The sequence below is a fragment of the Xyrauchen texanus genome, unplaced genomic scaffold, assembly GCF_025860055.1.
Source record: "Xyrauchen texanus isolate HMW12.3.18 unplaced genomic scaffold, RBS_HiC_50CHRs HiC_scaffold_635, whole genome shotgun sequence".
In the NCBI taxonomy this organism is placed as follows: domain Eukaryota; kingdom Metazoa; phylum Chordata; class Actinopteri; order Cypriniformes; family Catostomidae; genus Xyrauchen; species Xyrauchen texanus.
This window is the reverse complement of record NW_026266616.1, coordinates 9690-25000: the sequence shown is the minus strand read 5'-3', so window position 1 is coordinate 25000 and position 15311 is coordinate 9690. Positions and strand designations below refer to the sequence as shown.

At 37.5% G+C, this 15311-nt stretch overlaps 1 protein-coding gene and 1 pseudogene across 1 annotated transcript; one reads left to right on the top strand and one right to left on the bottom strand.

The window, feature by feature from the left end:
• Positions 1-1999: 1999 nt before the first annotated feature.
• On the top strand, positions 2000-13463 carry LOC127642468 (DENN domain-containing protein 3-like; the record flags this gene model as incomplete). The annotated part of the gene is made up of 10 exons (XM_052125088.1): positions 2000-2259; positions 2347-2517; positions 3623-3752; positions 3878-3985; positions 6074-6213; positions 8730-8890; positions 9664-9803; positions 10022-10140; positions 11739-11876; positions 12293-13463. Coding segments are annotated over 10 exons (1574 nt in total), but the record flags the coding sequence as incomplete, so codon positions are not given.
• LOC127642469 (dolichyldiphosphatase 1-like) lies at positions 7363-8075 on the bottom strand (annotated as a pseudogene).
• Positions 13464-15311: the final 1848 nt, after the last annotated feature.

Here is a 15311-nt window from a genome sequence, read left to right as displayed (position 1 = left end):
AAACTCGTAAAATCTCCCCTCTGTGACGCTTTTTGCAACTCTTGTCATGTGGAGGGCGATGCGGCGCTTGGCGCTGGGTTCAGCCTCTAGAACCAAATTAAAACCGACACGAGAAGTCGTCTGTCCGAAGTAAAGACACACGATTTAATGTTGCATCAGCATCAGTCTCCCTTGATGCGTTTGATTACGCACAGGCGAGTTTAAGTTGATGCGGACCAGGAGGAAGATTTGAGTTGTCGATTGAGTTCTGTTCAGTTCATTTTTACGTGTTTTGTTCATATTTTAATCGTATTTGTTTTTTGTAATATTGCATTTTTCATATGTCGTGTTTTAGTGGCCTCCGTCCCAGATAGCAAAAAATGTCCGCACGGCTTCGTTTTGCCGCCGTCCCCAAGCTGTCGGCTATAGGTGCGTCTCACTGGCGGGGATGAAGCGTTTGCCGCCGAATTCGTCACGCCCATTGTCACTTCGGGGGAAAAACATTCATCTGTGTGGTGTCTGTTGTTCATCTGTTCTCTTCATAAATAAATGCATAATCTGCTATGCTTATCCTATAAATTCATGAATGAAAATGTGAACGAAAATAAAAGCTATTAAATGTGTTATTTTCATTAAAATATGAAAATTAAAATGACTGGTAATAATAGATTATGACGGAATTTTTATGACCCTGTCCATCAAAATGACGGACGACGAGAAAGTCTAACTGTATGTGACGTGTTTTTTTTTTTTTTTTTTTTTTTTGCATAGGCAAATTTAAAACATTACACGTAAACACCCTACTAAGATGGACATAAACCAAAACCATGGACAAGTTATTGAAAAGGAAAAATATTGAAGATGGTTAGCCTATGTTATAATGGTGTGCTGTAGAATTTTTTAGTCTTAAAAAGTGTGTTGTGGCAGAAAAAAGGATGGGAAACACTGAGTTAGGGACTAGTTGCTACATAACTCAAAGCACAATGTTTTCCCAACATTCGTTTTTGCGCATCGTGCAAAAGCAAATTAAGAAAGCCAAATTGTAAACATTAAAGAAGCATTATGACTTGCAAATCTGAAGTTGGGTCACGGAGAGTTTGTATCGGTCATCCTTGATCCTTACCTTCGAAGCAAATCCAGCCTTGTGTTGACAAACGTTGATGAAGAAGTCTGAGTTAGCACAAGTGGCTAGCGAGGAGATAAATATGGCGGACTGTGCGCTGCACTCTCAGTTTTTAATGAGGGTAGATTTAAGCTACTCGGGTGGTACCTTTCCCCTTTTGACGTCATTAGGGGCTGCAAACATGAACCACTCGCTTTATTGATGGGGAAAAGAAAGAAATGAGGGGATGGTCTTTTACCATATTTTGTTGTTGTCTACACACACTGGGGACACATACTTATAAAAAAAATGCATAATATGTCCCCTTTATGTGGCGTCCCCTTCCCGCAGTCCCCTTCAAGGGTGCAAAAATGCCGTTTGGGAAACGCCCAAATTAATTCCAAGACCCTGACATAAAACAATCACTGAAGAAACCAGGAAGTTCAGAACAAGGACAAACTTCAAAATAAAAGTCTTGATATAACAAACAGCAAAAATACATATGACCACATGACAAAAGAATTCCAAGACCTTGACAACAATAAAGAGTACATACTATTCATCATCAAGCTGAAATGTGTAATTTTTGCCATGTTAAATTACTTTATTCTATCCCAGCTTGAAATGCAGAGACAAACAAGTTAGCAATTTTCATTGGTTCATTTCCCCAAAACGTTTTACAAGGTACAAAACATTTTCTGTTCAAAACATTGCTCTGGCACAACAATTGGAGTGCAGGAGAATCTTTTTGAATGACCATTTGCAGATGAGGGGAATGTTCGAAAACTATAAATGTTTGTGCAGTTCTGTTATTGCTACAGTGGTGCACAAATTACACAATTCAACTTTAAGTTGTTTTGGAGGACTTTGTTGTTACAGTGTATTTGCTTTGATAGCATTATCATTTTTCTCTCTCAGGTGAGCAAAAGCAAATTGATCCAGAGATATTCAGAGTATTTTACACTTTCTGGAAGGAGACAGATGCAGAAGCACAGGATGTTCACCTGCCTGTTGAGGTGATGGAACTTCTGGGCAGCAGTGAGTGTGTATACAAGCTGTCCAGTTCTGTGAAGACTAGTTATGGTGTGGGTAAAATTGCCATGACCCAGAAGAGACTCTTCCTGCTGACCACAGGCAGGCCGGGATATGTGGAGATCACCAAGTTTGGAGACATTGAGGTTTGCATCTTCATACCCATAATATTCCATTTAAACTGAGAAAAGTTCATTTTTTTGTAACCATATGAATCTTGTGAACCTTTGCAGGAAGTGAAGATCTCTGCAGCTCCATTCCTCCTGTTGAGAATTCCCTCTCTGAAGATCAAGAACAAACTGAAGAAAGAGATTTTTGAGGCTAATTTAAAATCAGAGTGTGAACTGTGGAACCTGATAGTCATGGAAATGTGGGCAGGGAAAATCATGGCAGACAACCATAAGGTACAGTTTACCTGTTTGTGGAATATAGACTGGGGAGAGAATAAAAAAAAAAACGTAAAAATAAATTAACACTGTTTACTTTCTTCATAAATGTCCTCTGTCTTATTATGCAATTAAATGTCCTTAATTCATCAGAGCATATTTTTCTAAAGAAATAAAATGTTGTTTTCTTTATTCAAAATGTAATGGCAAAGATTTTGATTTAACATTGTCTTATTTCCCTCTACTTCTCTATTGAGCTATCTGAGTTTGTATTAACATTGGGAAGTAATGCAAGTTTAATTTACACTCTTGCTAATATAATAACAGGACTGCATCATTAACATCTGTAGGCCATTACCCTGTCAGCCACTAATACATCCTTGTACTATATTAAAAGTCCCAAAGCATATATGATCAAAAGATTGTTTCATTCCAACACATAACTCAGTGCATAATTACATAAAAATAAATGCACGGATAAATCTAAATGAATATTTATAGCATACTCTTAAATTTGTGTGCACTATGTTTCTCAAACATTCTTCCCTTCAGAAAATTGTAATTCTTATCTGCTCATCTGAAATGCCTGCTGGCTGCTGTCCAAACATGTCCCTCACACCCTGGCCGATATCAACATTAGCCAGAAAAATATGGCAGGAAAAAAACAACAACAACTCAGACAGTACGATCAAATGACAATGGTTAAAATCATGTCATATTTGAATTGTGTTTTTACATCATGTTTTAATTATAAGTCTTAAAAAAAAAAAAAAAAAACTACACTGACACCATAGCATGCCACAGTGTCTTAAGCATACACTCTACATGGGGGTGTAGATTTACAACTGTCAGAATAATGGAAGTTTCCACGATCACATAGACCCTTTGCTATACCCTTCCAGTATTTCCATTTCCTGTCGGGACACATGCACAAACATGCACTCAGACACATACTTCAGTTATTCTTTGTATCTGTTGTTCATTGTTTTGGGATTTATTATGGTTTCAATATTATTCTATATTTCCTTATATGGGATGACCATTTTCACTTTTAACTTGTGTTTTAAATCACAAAAGGGCAAATACTCAGATAAGCTGATCTGTTATAATTTGTATTCATCAGGACCCTCAGTATGTGCAACAAGCACTGACCAATGTCCGGCTTATGGATGCAGTGGTGGGTTGTTTACAGACACAAAAATCTGTCCTCGCTGCCTCCAAACTGGCCTATTATGACAAGCTAAGACGTGAAGGTTTGTATGACTCTATAACATGTCCTGTCTGGTTTTTAATTTTATATTATCATGAAAAGTTACCTTTGAATCTCTTCCAGAAAGAACAACTACTCTATATATATCTCTTGATTTTATTCCTGCAGTGCCCATGATCATTCCACGACCCACAGCAGAGACTCTCAAACACAAGATTAATCCATTTCAGAACATGTCATCCTCTCAGTCTGTTGATGTGCTGCTTTACACTCCAGGTCTGCATACAGAATGATTTGGTGAAATGTTATTTAAAGACTTATTTCACCCAAACTAGTAATGTCTTTTACTCACCCTCATTCATGTAGAATCCATAGGACTTCTTTTGTGGAACACAGATGTGAATTTGTGAAGAATGTTATGAATATATTTTTTCCATATAATAAACTTTAATGAGGACTGGGGCTGTCGAGCTCCAAAATGACAAAAAAGCACCATTAAAGTGTCATAAGTGTGGCAATTTTGTCTTAATAATTTACATTTATGCATTTGGCAGATGCTTTTATCCAAAGCAATATACAGTACACTTATTACAGGGACAATCCCCCTGGAGCAAACTGGAGTTAAGTGCCTTGCTCAGTGACACAATGGTGGTGGCCATGAGGATCGAACCAATGTACTTCTAATTACCAGTTATGTGCTTTAGCCCACTACGCCACCACCACTCCAATTTTGTGAGAAACAGACTGAAATTTTCCAATATTCCAATAATATTGGAATATTACAGGTTCAGTACAAGTTAAGCTCAATCAACAGCATTTTTCTGATAATATTGACTCCCTCGTTTTCTTAAAAAAAAAAAAAAGAAGCAAAAATAGAGGTGACAGTGAGGTACTTACAGTACGATGGAAGTAAATGGGCCAATATTTGGAGAGATTAAAGTCAGAAATGTGAGGCTTGTAATTTCATGAAAGCACTTGCATTAATTGTTCTTTTAAAACTCTGTTAACATTTTAAAGCTGTAAAGTTGTTTAAATCGTAATTGTTACAGTCATTTTAGGGTTTTACAGTTTGTTGACATTAAATCGTTATGGCATCAAAGTTGCAAAATTGGATATAGCTTTACACAGAAAATGTTACTAAGTAATTTTATCACACTAACGTCATGTTTACGTGCATATTGATTAGGTCTTATGGCTATACTTCTGAAAAAGTGAGTATTTTAATGTTAACAAATTGATCCCCTTTCACTTACATTGTACATTGTCACTTACACTGTAACCCGGATTTCTTCTTCTTCTTTTTTAAGAAAAGGCAAGTCAAAATTAATTGTAGTGGTAATCAGTATTATGCCACAAATGCTGTCGATTGAGCTTGTATTGTATTGTATGTATTGAATCCAGAATGTTCCTTTAAGGTATTCATTTAGGACATTGTATGTATCTATGTTTTAATGCTTTATCCTAGAATGAATCCACATTGATCTAAATTCCTCCTGTCAAGACTGACCCTTCTATTGGTGTTCAGCAAGAGTCTCTCTCCACGAAAAGTTGCCCGTTCACACCTAACAGGTGTTTGCTTCAGTCTGTGCTGTTTTTCAATTGTTTTTCTATGTAAACATGCACAAGATGGAATGTCTCTGATCGTTGTAGTGCATCTTGCTCTTTTTTCAGCATCTCACACAAGCGACATGTTTCTAAGATGCCTTTGAATGCGTCTTAAGACACCTGCTCTCTGTTCCATTCGTTGTCTAGCTTTTTTAACACAAAAAATTCATTCGGTCTTAACTGTAGCTTAGACGACTCTTTCAGCAGAATGTAAATACTGTATGTGTACACTTCTGGACAGTTGGCCTGTTTACATGTGTTTTAGCAGGGTCTCATGACAAAATCAAAATGAATGCTGATGAATTGGCCAATTGGCATTTGAGAAACTGTTGAGTAGGAACAAGGGAAGCACTAAGGAGGTTTGATCCAAATGCCTGCTCATCAAATATCCTCCACTAAACCTTCCAAATTACTCTGATTTCAGCCTCAACCAGGATGATGTAATACAGTTAATCGAGTTATGTGGACAAGAAATACTACAATGCTTACTAGTGTGCTTGGATACAAAGTAGAATATCATTATTACATGTTTAAGTCAGTGTTTTTTGTTTTTATTTAAATAGGGGTTTTCTTTTCTTTCTTATAAATAATGTGATTCTTATGGATTTATGTTTTGGAATACACCCAAGTGAAAACATAAAGCACAGTTCTGTTACAGTCACATGAGCAGATGTGTTTTCTACAGCCTGTAACATCTTTTTCAGACAATTGTTTCTTCAAAATTGTTTAATGATAAATAATGTTTTAAACCCCTCCCAGGCCAGTTAACTGCCTCTGCCTCTGATCTGGATAGGAAACCTAAGCTCTGGTGTGCTCTCAGCTGTGGAAAAGTGGTTGTGTTTGATGCTGTTAGTTGGTCCCTGCTGCAAAACTGCATTCAATTAGGAGATTCTCAACTGGTAAGACACTAGTAATACCTGATAAACTTTGTCAAATTACTTAGTGACACTGCTGTCAATCTGAATGTTTTGTGTGTGTGTGTGTGTTTGAGTGCTTTGTGATTTTGTTTTCAACAATATAAAAAAAAAAAAAAATCCCTTTTTTTCCCCCATTTGTTTCTAGTTTGGATGTAGCAGTTGCATTGTTTTTAATTAGTAATTGAAGCCTATATATGATCATTAAGAGTTTTCACAACCGCAACTTTACCGTAAATAAAAAAAAAAAAAAAATAAATATATATATATATATATATATATATATATATATATATATATATATATATATATATATATATATATATATATATATATATATATATTTAATTTTAAAGCATTTATACATCATACAGTATAAATGCAGTTAATAACAGTAAAAAATGTAATGGAAAGCACAAAAAAGTTAAACGTCCAGATGCATACTAATAGATTTGGGAAAATTAGATTAAATGTTATCAAAATAATGTAAAAAATGAAAAGAAAAAAAATAATCCTTATGCAATTGAAATTTTTTGGGATTTTGGAGTGAAATGTGTCCTGGATATGAGTCACCCAGTTTTTCTTCTTTCAAAATGTTCTTACACCCACCCGTCGTCTGCTATCAGTGTCAATCAATGTTTCCCCCCTTGTCTCCTGCTTTTTACCACCCGGCCATAAATGTCCTGTCCCTGGTCCTTTCACATGTTGTTTAAAAAAAGTAATGCCATGCTGTTAGATTTATCACATCGTAAACTTTCTTCCCAATTCACATCAGATTCAAACTGTTATGATCTTTCCCGTGAGCGTTAATGAATATCATATATATTACATTTCTTTATAGTTTATATTCCTAATAGTTTTGCTCGGTCTGCATACATTAGGATCACTGGGGTAGTTTAAGGATGGTGGAGGAACAGGCCATGTTGTTGTGCAAACGAATGGTTGCTTGGGTCGTTTAATGGTCACGTTTGCGATAAAAACTCATTCCTTTGGTCCATAAGTACAATGATCTGTCCTTTCGTATCAACCAGAACAGTCCAGACGATGAAACTCCAGTGTGTTTGAGAGTGTGTACAGTATGTGAGTGTGCATGTATGTGGTCATTTCCGTCAGTTTTAACGGTTTTGCAGCATTTCATTGAAGCTTTGTTCCCAGCTTTCGTTGTCTGTTTCTAGCCTCTGATCTGGTTACTGTGTATTCAAACCACAGAATGTTTGGAATGAGACATGTATCTCTCACCAGGAAAAACTCTGAGATAGGCCAGGCTGCTATCTTGGGAAAGAGTGGCGTTAGCACCTCCTGTGTGATAAAAACCACACCACTCCCATCAATATACCGACCACACCCCCATAAATCACCTGACTCCAGGTGTGGTACAGGAAGTACATTCGGCTGTAAGAAACGGAGAGAGCTGCACCCTGTAGAATAATGGACAATATATGCCACCATAACAACTCAACACGCCTGGCATTGTTCGTCTGATGCATTCTAAAATAAAGAAAAAGAAAAAAGTATACAACAAAAAACAGATGAACTGAGAGTGACTGGAGGGCATCCCGTACTCTGTCGTGAGTGAACTGTGACCTCCCTCACATGGCCGCGGCTCCTGAAGAATGTGTTTCAGCAGCCAGTTAGCCCCTCGTTCATTACCAATCCCCCCACAAAAGAGATATTATGCAGTGCTGTCTTGAAGACGATCAGAGTGACGAAGCTAACGTGGATCACTATGGACAAAAGGCTTAGGTAGGCAAAAACCTGCCCATAAGATCACTAGCTAGAGACTCTACGTGGGTTAAGGATATCAACCGCCATCGAGGTGGTGCCGAGCACTGCTCTTCTGACGCCATCTTACCCGGACATCGGTCATCGAGATGAATCATTCTCAAATGTAGAAATACTGTAGATTAGTTCTTGTAGCTCTAGTTAGCAATGCTAAAGTTATGGGTTTAAATTACAGGGAGCACACTTAGTAGTAGAATGCACTATAAATCACTAAGGATGAAAGTGTCTGCCAAAGGAATTCATGTAAACACACTGGCGTATTTTACATCAAAACCTTCATTTCAAGTTCAATATATTTAATAATACATCTGAGACAGCAAATACAGATATCTGAAAGCTACAGGTCACTATGTCACTAAACCCATGATATGCCTTAAATTATATGTCTTCTATTGAAAATAATATTATGAAATATATCAAATGTTAGATAGAAAAACAAGAATTGACTTTAGGGGCATTTTAATATATTTATACATTCTAAATTTCTGGGTCATTTTGTAACACTATTTGGCATTTTTGTCCTGAGCACTGGTTAATTGTTGACCCTGATATCTCTTTGTGGATTGGAAACTTTTGGGAGCTTTGCTCTCCAATATGTTGTACTCCTGCATCTTAACTGTCTCTGTCTTCAGTTGTTTGGATTTGTGGAAGGGTGAAAATTCAACTCAAGATCTCAAAACAGATTTAAGTTTTGTTTTTGTTTTTATTTGTGTGCCCAGAACTGCATGATGGGATTGGGCCTGGAGCAGGTATGGGTTGGATCTCAGGACTCTGTCATTTACATAATAAACACTCGCAGTATGCTGTGTCATAAACAGCTGACTGAGCACCGTGGAGAGGTCACAGACATTACCCTGGAGAAACTGAGCCACAGATTCAGGTGAGTTTTGGATGTGAGGCAAATTAATTTGGCTTGGCCTTAATATCATAGCTGGGGACTGATTAGACTTGCCCATATTTTAATCACGTTTTCCCTGAGCCCTTGTCAGGGCTCTAAATAATAATAAAATGCTCTTTGAATATTTGTGTGTCCTTGCTAAAAGCCTCCAAAAATTGTATTTAGTCCAAAAATACAATAAACCTTGTTAACCTCACCAGCAGGTGGCAGCATTCTTTGTTATATGTTTTGTATATTTGCCAACTGTGTGGTCAGGAGCATTGCACAATAAAGGGCAAACTCCTGTCGAAAATGCGCATTATATGCCCTAATTAGTCAGGAGGGTCTACGCATAGAAAAATACATGCTATTAAGGGTTAAGACTGTAGCAAAAAAATACCTCAAATTAATTTCAACTTGTGTACTGTTTCTTCCTGTGGTCCTTGGTTTAAAAAAATCTGATATTAAGGAATGTTTCCCATGTATAGTCCTTGGGTGCATGAGAATAGTTTAGTTTACATCATAATAACATTTTTTAAGTTTCAAATGGAATCAAAAGGATGCACCATCAAGAATCACTTTGCCATTCATAAATGGCAAAATTACTTCCTTGAAGTGCCCATTGTCTGTACCCTTTGTTAATAGTCTTGTGAAAGTGCTCTTCATCAAGTGATTCAGTTGCTCAGTAATGCCTCCTTCCTGCAGTGCCCTTCAAGCGCACAATACTGCCATTTGAAATTGAGCCAAAGAATTGTCATTATGATATGTTCTCCAAGTCAAACGCAGGTATATTCCAGCAGTGCAGATGGCACTGTGATCATTTGGGACGTCCCCTCTCTGAAGGTGAAGAGACAGTTTCATCTGAACTGTGACCGACTGCAGTCCATTCAAGTTTTCAGTCACACCATATGGTGTGGTACGTATGTCAACAGCAAAGTAAAACATGTCCAACACTATATTAGAAAAAAATAAAATACTTGATATGTATTGAATGCCATACAAAGGCCTTCAGATACCCATTATATTTGCCTCCACTACTTACAAGACGATTTGTTAATTTATGGCTAGACCCTATTCCAGTCTGTCTGTTTGTAGATTTTATTAGAAATTTGGTTTGGTTTATCATCTGTGAAGGTGCCAGAGACTGTGTGATGGAGCTGAAACAGAATGGAGATGTGCTTCAGAAGATTTCCCTCCTGGATGATGTCAAAAGCACGGCCACTGCCTTTAACAGGGTCACACTGCTCATTGAGGTTTGTGGCATATTACTTGCATTTCACATTGTTTTTCCCTGCTGTCCATGACACTATAATTTTTGGGTCACAACCCACTAGTTGAAAGATACTGCCCTAGATTTTGATAGAGGATGGATTCAGAACCATGTGAGAGTCACAACACTGACCACAGCATGTTGTTTTAAGGCTACACCATGTAAGATTTATTATTTTTTTTATTAGAAATGAACTAAATGTAATTAATGAGCAATTACACCAACAATCTGTCTTCCAAACCATATATTAACCTTAACCCAGTTCACTATGGTAAGCCTATAATAATGATTTATATTTTAAAGCTGTCAGGACAGATTTGGCAGGAAATTGCATACTTCTGTCAGTCATCCGTGCGTGTTTATGCCATGTCCATAAATAAAGAAAAGAATGTCCGGAGCTACTACAGTGCGTGTAAATGTGAGGTGATAGGTGTGGTAGTGGTTTGAAGCTGAAAGCTTGTAGCCACAACAAATGAGCAATACTGACCATGGATTATTCAAAAAGGCAACCCTCTGGAAATCACCCATTTTCAAAATAAAGAAACCTTGAACTGAAAAGATTCTGCATGCAAAAAGGGAAATCGACAGAGCCCGTTATAATAAAACACCAACCGTTTGGCTTTTTCAGAAGTGGTAGTGACAACTCTGAGATCTGAAAGGATTTATAACCATCCCAGAGATAGCTTTATCTTGCTCGACTGCTAAGATACAGTATATTATTGGACTTATAGTTAGCCAGGAAGCATTAGCCACTCTAATGGGGCATTTTATTATGGGTTGTGGTACTGCAGTGCTTGATTTCATTTTTGAGAAGGACAATGGAAAAAAATAAACTTTATGCTGGTGACAATGGTAGGCCTAATCTCAAAACCAGTTACTACCTTAGTCTATTTGCCTGCTAGCTAAGTTATAATATTTTCCACCATTTGACTTTATCGGATATGACTAGCAATTGTTATGTCTAATGGCATCATTGCTAACTTTTGTAACATTATTTATTTTGAAACAACTGTTTTCAATAAGTCAAAACAACAGCGATATATATGCTACTTACCTGCTAATAAGACATATTTATCAGATATCCTTTTTCTTCCTTTCATTATTTATGTATTTTTTGAGGGGAGGGGGCTAGTTTTGTTGTCGTTAGTGACATTCGCTCTGATAAATTGATCACTTGCGATCCACAAACCATCAGATTCATCCACTCCGAAAGCAGAGCAAAAGCCCAGCTCACATAATGACCACAACTGTGATCCTCCACATGTAACGTGCAGTTCTATGCTTCAACCGCTAGAGAGCCAAAAGTTACACTGAGTAGCTTTAACCTGTAATCACTGATTCTAATAAATCTGGCTATATTGTGTGCCTGAGTGTTTGATGTGTTTTAGCTCTATGTTGTTGGTTCATCTCAGAAGCAAATAGTTTTTCTTTGCTTGTTATGCTGTTTACCCAAACACATTTGACATCTAGTCAGACAAAGAGGCCAGCCATCCCTCTAAATGGTTTGGATTACATAAAATTATAATGTGCTTGGATATAACCATAGATCTCTGGCTGATCCGGCGTTTGTTTGTGCTTTAGACAAAACAGATCTGGACAAGCTTCACAGACTCAGCAGAGTTATGGGTTTGGGACTGCACTGACCTAACCAATCCACCCAACCGAGTCACGCTCCCAAACTGCAGTGGGGTCACCTGTATGATCAGGGTGAAGGATCAGGTATTCATTGTGTGATGTGGGGTCAGACTGGAAGTGTATATGTTACTTGATTTTTTTATGGTCACAACTGGAAATAAAATCTTTAAAATGTTTGGTGAATTCACCAGTTATGTTTACATACTGTTTGTCCTTATGTCTACATAATGTCTTTTGCATCTACTAATGAGAACAAAACTGGAAGAACTCCATTCTCTTTATTTGAGGATGAGGTTAGGGCGTGCCAATGGATAACTTATGATTAAAACTTCCCTATCATGTGAAATTAAACTGGCTTTAGAAAAATCACACTTGTAAACACCACAGAGAATGGCTGATGGGATATCACTGTGAAGAAAGCATCATAGCACAATCAATCTTTACAAAACTATGACATCTACATCACATTGACTCCTTTCTCTTTCACTCTCTTCATCTAGATCTGGATTGGTTGCATTAGTGGTGGGTCAGGCCGCAGTAAGGTTGTGGGGAAGATCTTTATCTTGGACTCTGAGAGCCTGGTGGTTGAGAAGGAGCTTGAGGCCCATGAAGACTGTGTCCAAACGCTCTACTCAGCAGAGGATCGATATGTGCTCAGTGGCTCTGCAAGCCTTGATGGCAATATTGCCATCTGGAGAGTAGATTAAGCAGGCTGAAATTGGATACATTTAACTTAAAGTTTAAGTTCCAGCTTTACAGATCAATGTGCATCAATATTTGTAACGTGCAATATGTAACTCTACTGTCTCTAATGATTACATGTTTCTCCAAATGTAAAGACACTGAAAGGGAGCATGGTTGTTTTTCCACAAGAAGTTTCAGTCATTTGTTAAAAAAAACAAAAACATTTTACACAAAAAGCTAAACAGATTTTTTTATATTTAATGTGTTCTCTATCACTCACTATCACTAAAATCTGCCGAACTGTTTTAATTAATTGAGTTGCCCTTTAAAAGTACCATGTAACTGCAAAAGGCTGTATTGAGTGGAGCAAACCAATACTGGTTTGAATTGGACTTAATCTTTCCTGAGCCAGTGTTGGCACTATGAAGGCTTGATGAGTTAGTGTATAGTGGAAAGACTCTTTTGTGTAGATATAGGCAGGTGTAACCAGACGGTTATAATAGAAGCAAATACTCAATCAAGTTAAGGGAGTTAAGCAGCTACTTCAGGATTGTTTGTATAAACAGTCCTGTATTGACCACTTTTGTGCTCTTGAATGAGGGTCGTAATCCAAGTCTGCTTTAATAGGTCTCTGTATAAATGCACAGTATTATCTGTGTAGCCTGAGTAGTAATGTCCTTAGTGCCTTGTAGCTGTAAAATTAAAAATAACAATTTAAAATAGCCTACCTTTCTGTACGAATTTAGCAGTCCTTTGAAAACCTTTTAATATTCTAAAGCTGAAAATAGAATCGAGTGAGGCATTGCAGAACTGTCATATACACAATTGCCTGAAAAGCCCAAGATCAGATAGTTGAGGTCCATATGAGCACTACCTGAGGATGAACAGCAGCCATAACGAGTAGACTGTGTAACATTGTGCCAATCCTTGTGGTGTCACTAGAGTGGCTTGTGTGACTGAATAAAGCAGCTTTTTGATAAAAAATACTTTTCCACCTTTTTTTTTTTTTTTTTTTTGGAGGGATCAGAATATTTTATGTTGGATCAGAAATGTCAAAATAAAAAACAATAAGAAATAAAATGTTGTATAAAGTTAATGAAGCATTTGTAGGACCATTAAGAAATTATTATTTTAAAATAATAAAGGCTATGGGGTGCTTTATTGTCTTGAAAATAATGTCAGAATGCAAAACAACGGTCCTAAAAATGTGCTATTAAATATATTTTAATTTTGGGAATGAAATTGAATCTAGACAAATCCAGAGATTTGTCCATTTGCTGCTTTATGACTTGGAAAAGTCCTCGTACATAGAATCCTCTTCTTTCTTTGAAAACACAGACCCTATTGTTTTAGCAATAGTCCTATCAGAGTCCGCTTGGACCTGCCATATCCAAATAAATACGACTTAATAAACATGAGAAGCTGATCTAGCCATCTAACTCTGGAGGTTTGCAGAAGGGGGCTGAATTTTGCCTGCCCATGCAGAGAGTAGTGATTGGCTGATGTGTAACATTTTGGGTCAGCCATCTAAACTGTCAGATGTCATTGAAGGAATTATGGGGATGTGTCTGGAAGACAATGCCAGTTCACATCCATCCTAGTGTGTGTGTAGGCATTTTTTTTCTGGTGTGCATGTGTAATCAGTCCTGCTTGACCTGCTCCGAGCGGGATTCGAACTGGTGTCTCCAGCGTGGGAGGTGGTCGCTTTAACGAGGAGGCTAAAGGCTACAGCCTCTAGTGTCAGTTGCTAGTGTGCCTCTTGAGGCCAGGAGAGTGAGATTTTACACATGGCACAGCTACCTACCAGCTGGCTACTGTTACACTCACCCCCCTAAACCTCATTCCCATCCGGGTCACGGCATCACTGTAACTGTGAACACTGTAACCGGTCCTGCTCGACCCACTCCGAGCGGGATTCGAACTGGCATTTCCAGCAAGGGAGGCAGGTGCGCTAACGAGGAGGCTAATGGCTAGAGCCTCTAGCATCAGTCACTAATGTGCCTCTTGAGGTCAGGGGAGTGAGGTTTACACACACTGCACAGCATGTATCAGCTGGCTACCATTACACATGGCATAAGAATACTTTTTTTGTGTAATTCAGGAGCAAAATAACAGACTTGATTCATGGAATAATGTTCTGATCTCAAAGAAACGTTTTGTAAGTAAATACTTGGGTAAATTTGACAAGCCATATTTATCCTAAACGTAAGACACAGCAAGTTAAACTTTCCCTGACGGTGGCGCTATTTCCAAATCAATCACTTATATAACTACCTTCATTTTCAACTTAGGCTATATTCAATCATTAGTTTAGTACATATCTGCCTTTGACATCAACAAGCAATTGTTTCTATTGTTTAACATATGTGATGTCCTGATCAAGTGAACAAGAGGAAATTATTTTACATATTTAATTTACATTATTAATTGTGCATTTCTAGTGACACCTGATAAATTATCGTATGGTTAGGTCGTGCAGACTCTTAAACCCATCGCTGGACCACCTCAAGTTCACTTTGGAGCGATCGATTCAGAACTAGATTTGCTAGCGATGAGAAGTCCGATTGATTTCGATGAAGCTTTTCAGAAAATCGATTCACTTAAAAGTGTTCCCAATACTCGCGTGGCATTTAACGTGTTCTTTTATTGTAGTTAATTATTTCGTAAACTAATGATGTTTAACACTATGTTTTCATTCACGATATGTAAATGAGGATGTTTTAATTATATTACTTGTAGTGTAAACCACGTGGCCTTGGTATATGCTATTTCAGTCAGATAAAATACCATACATGCTCTAAAATTATCAAATGTTATTTTCTTAGGGTTCTAACA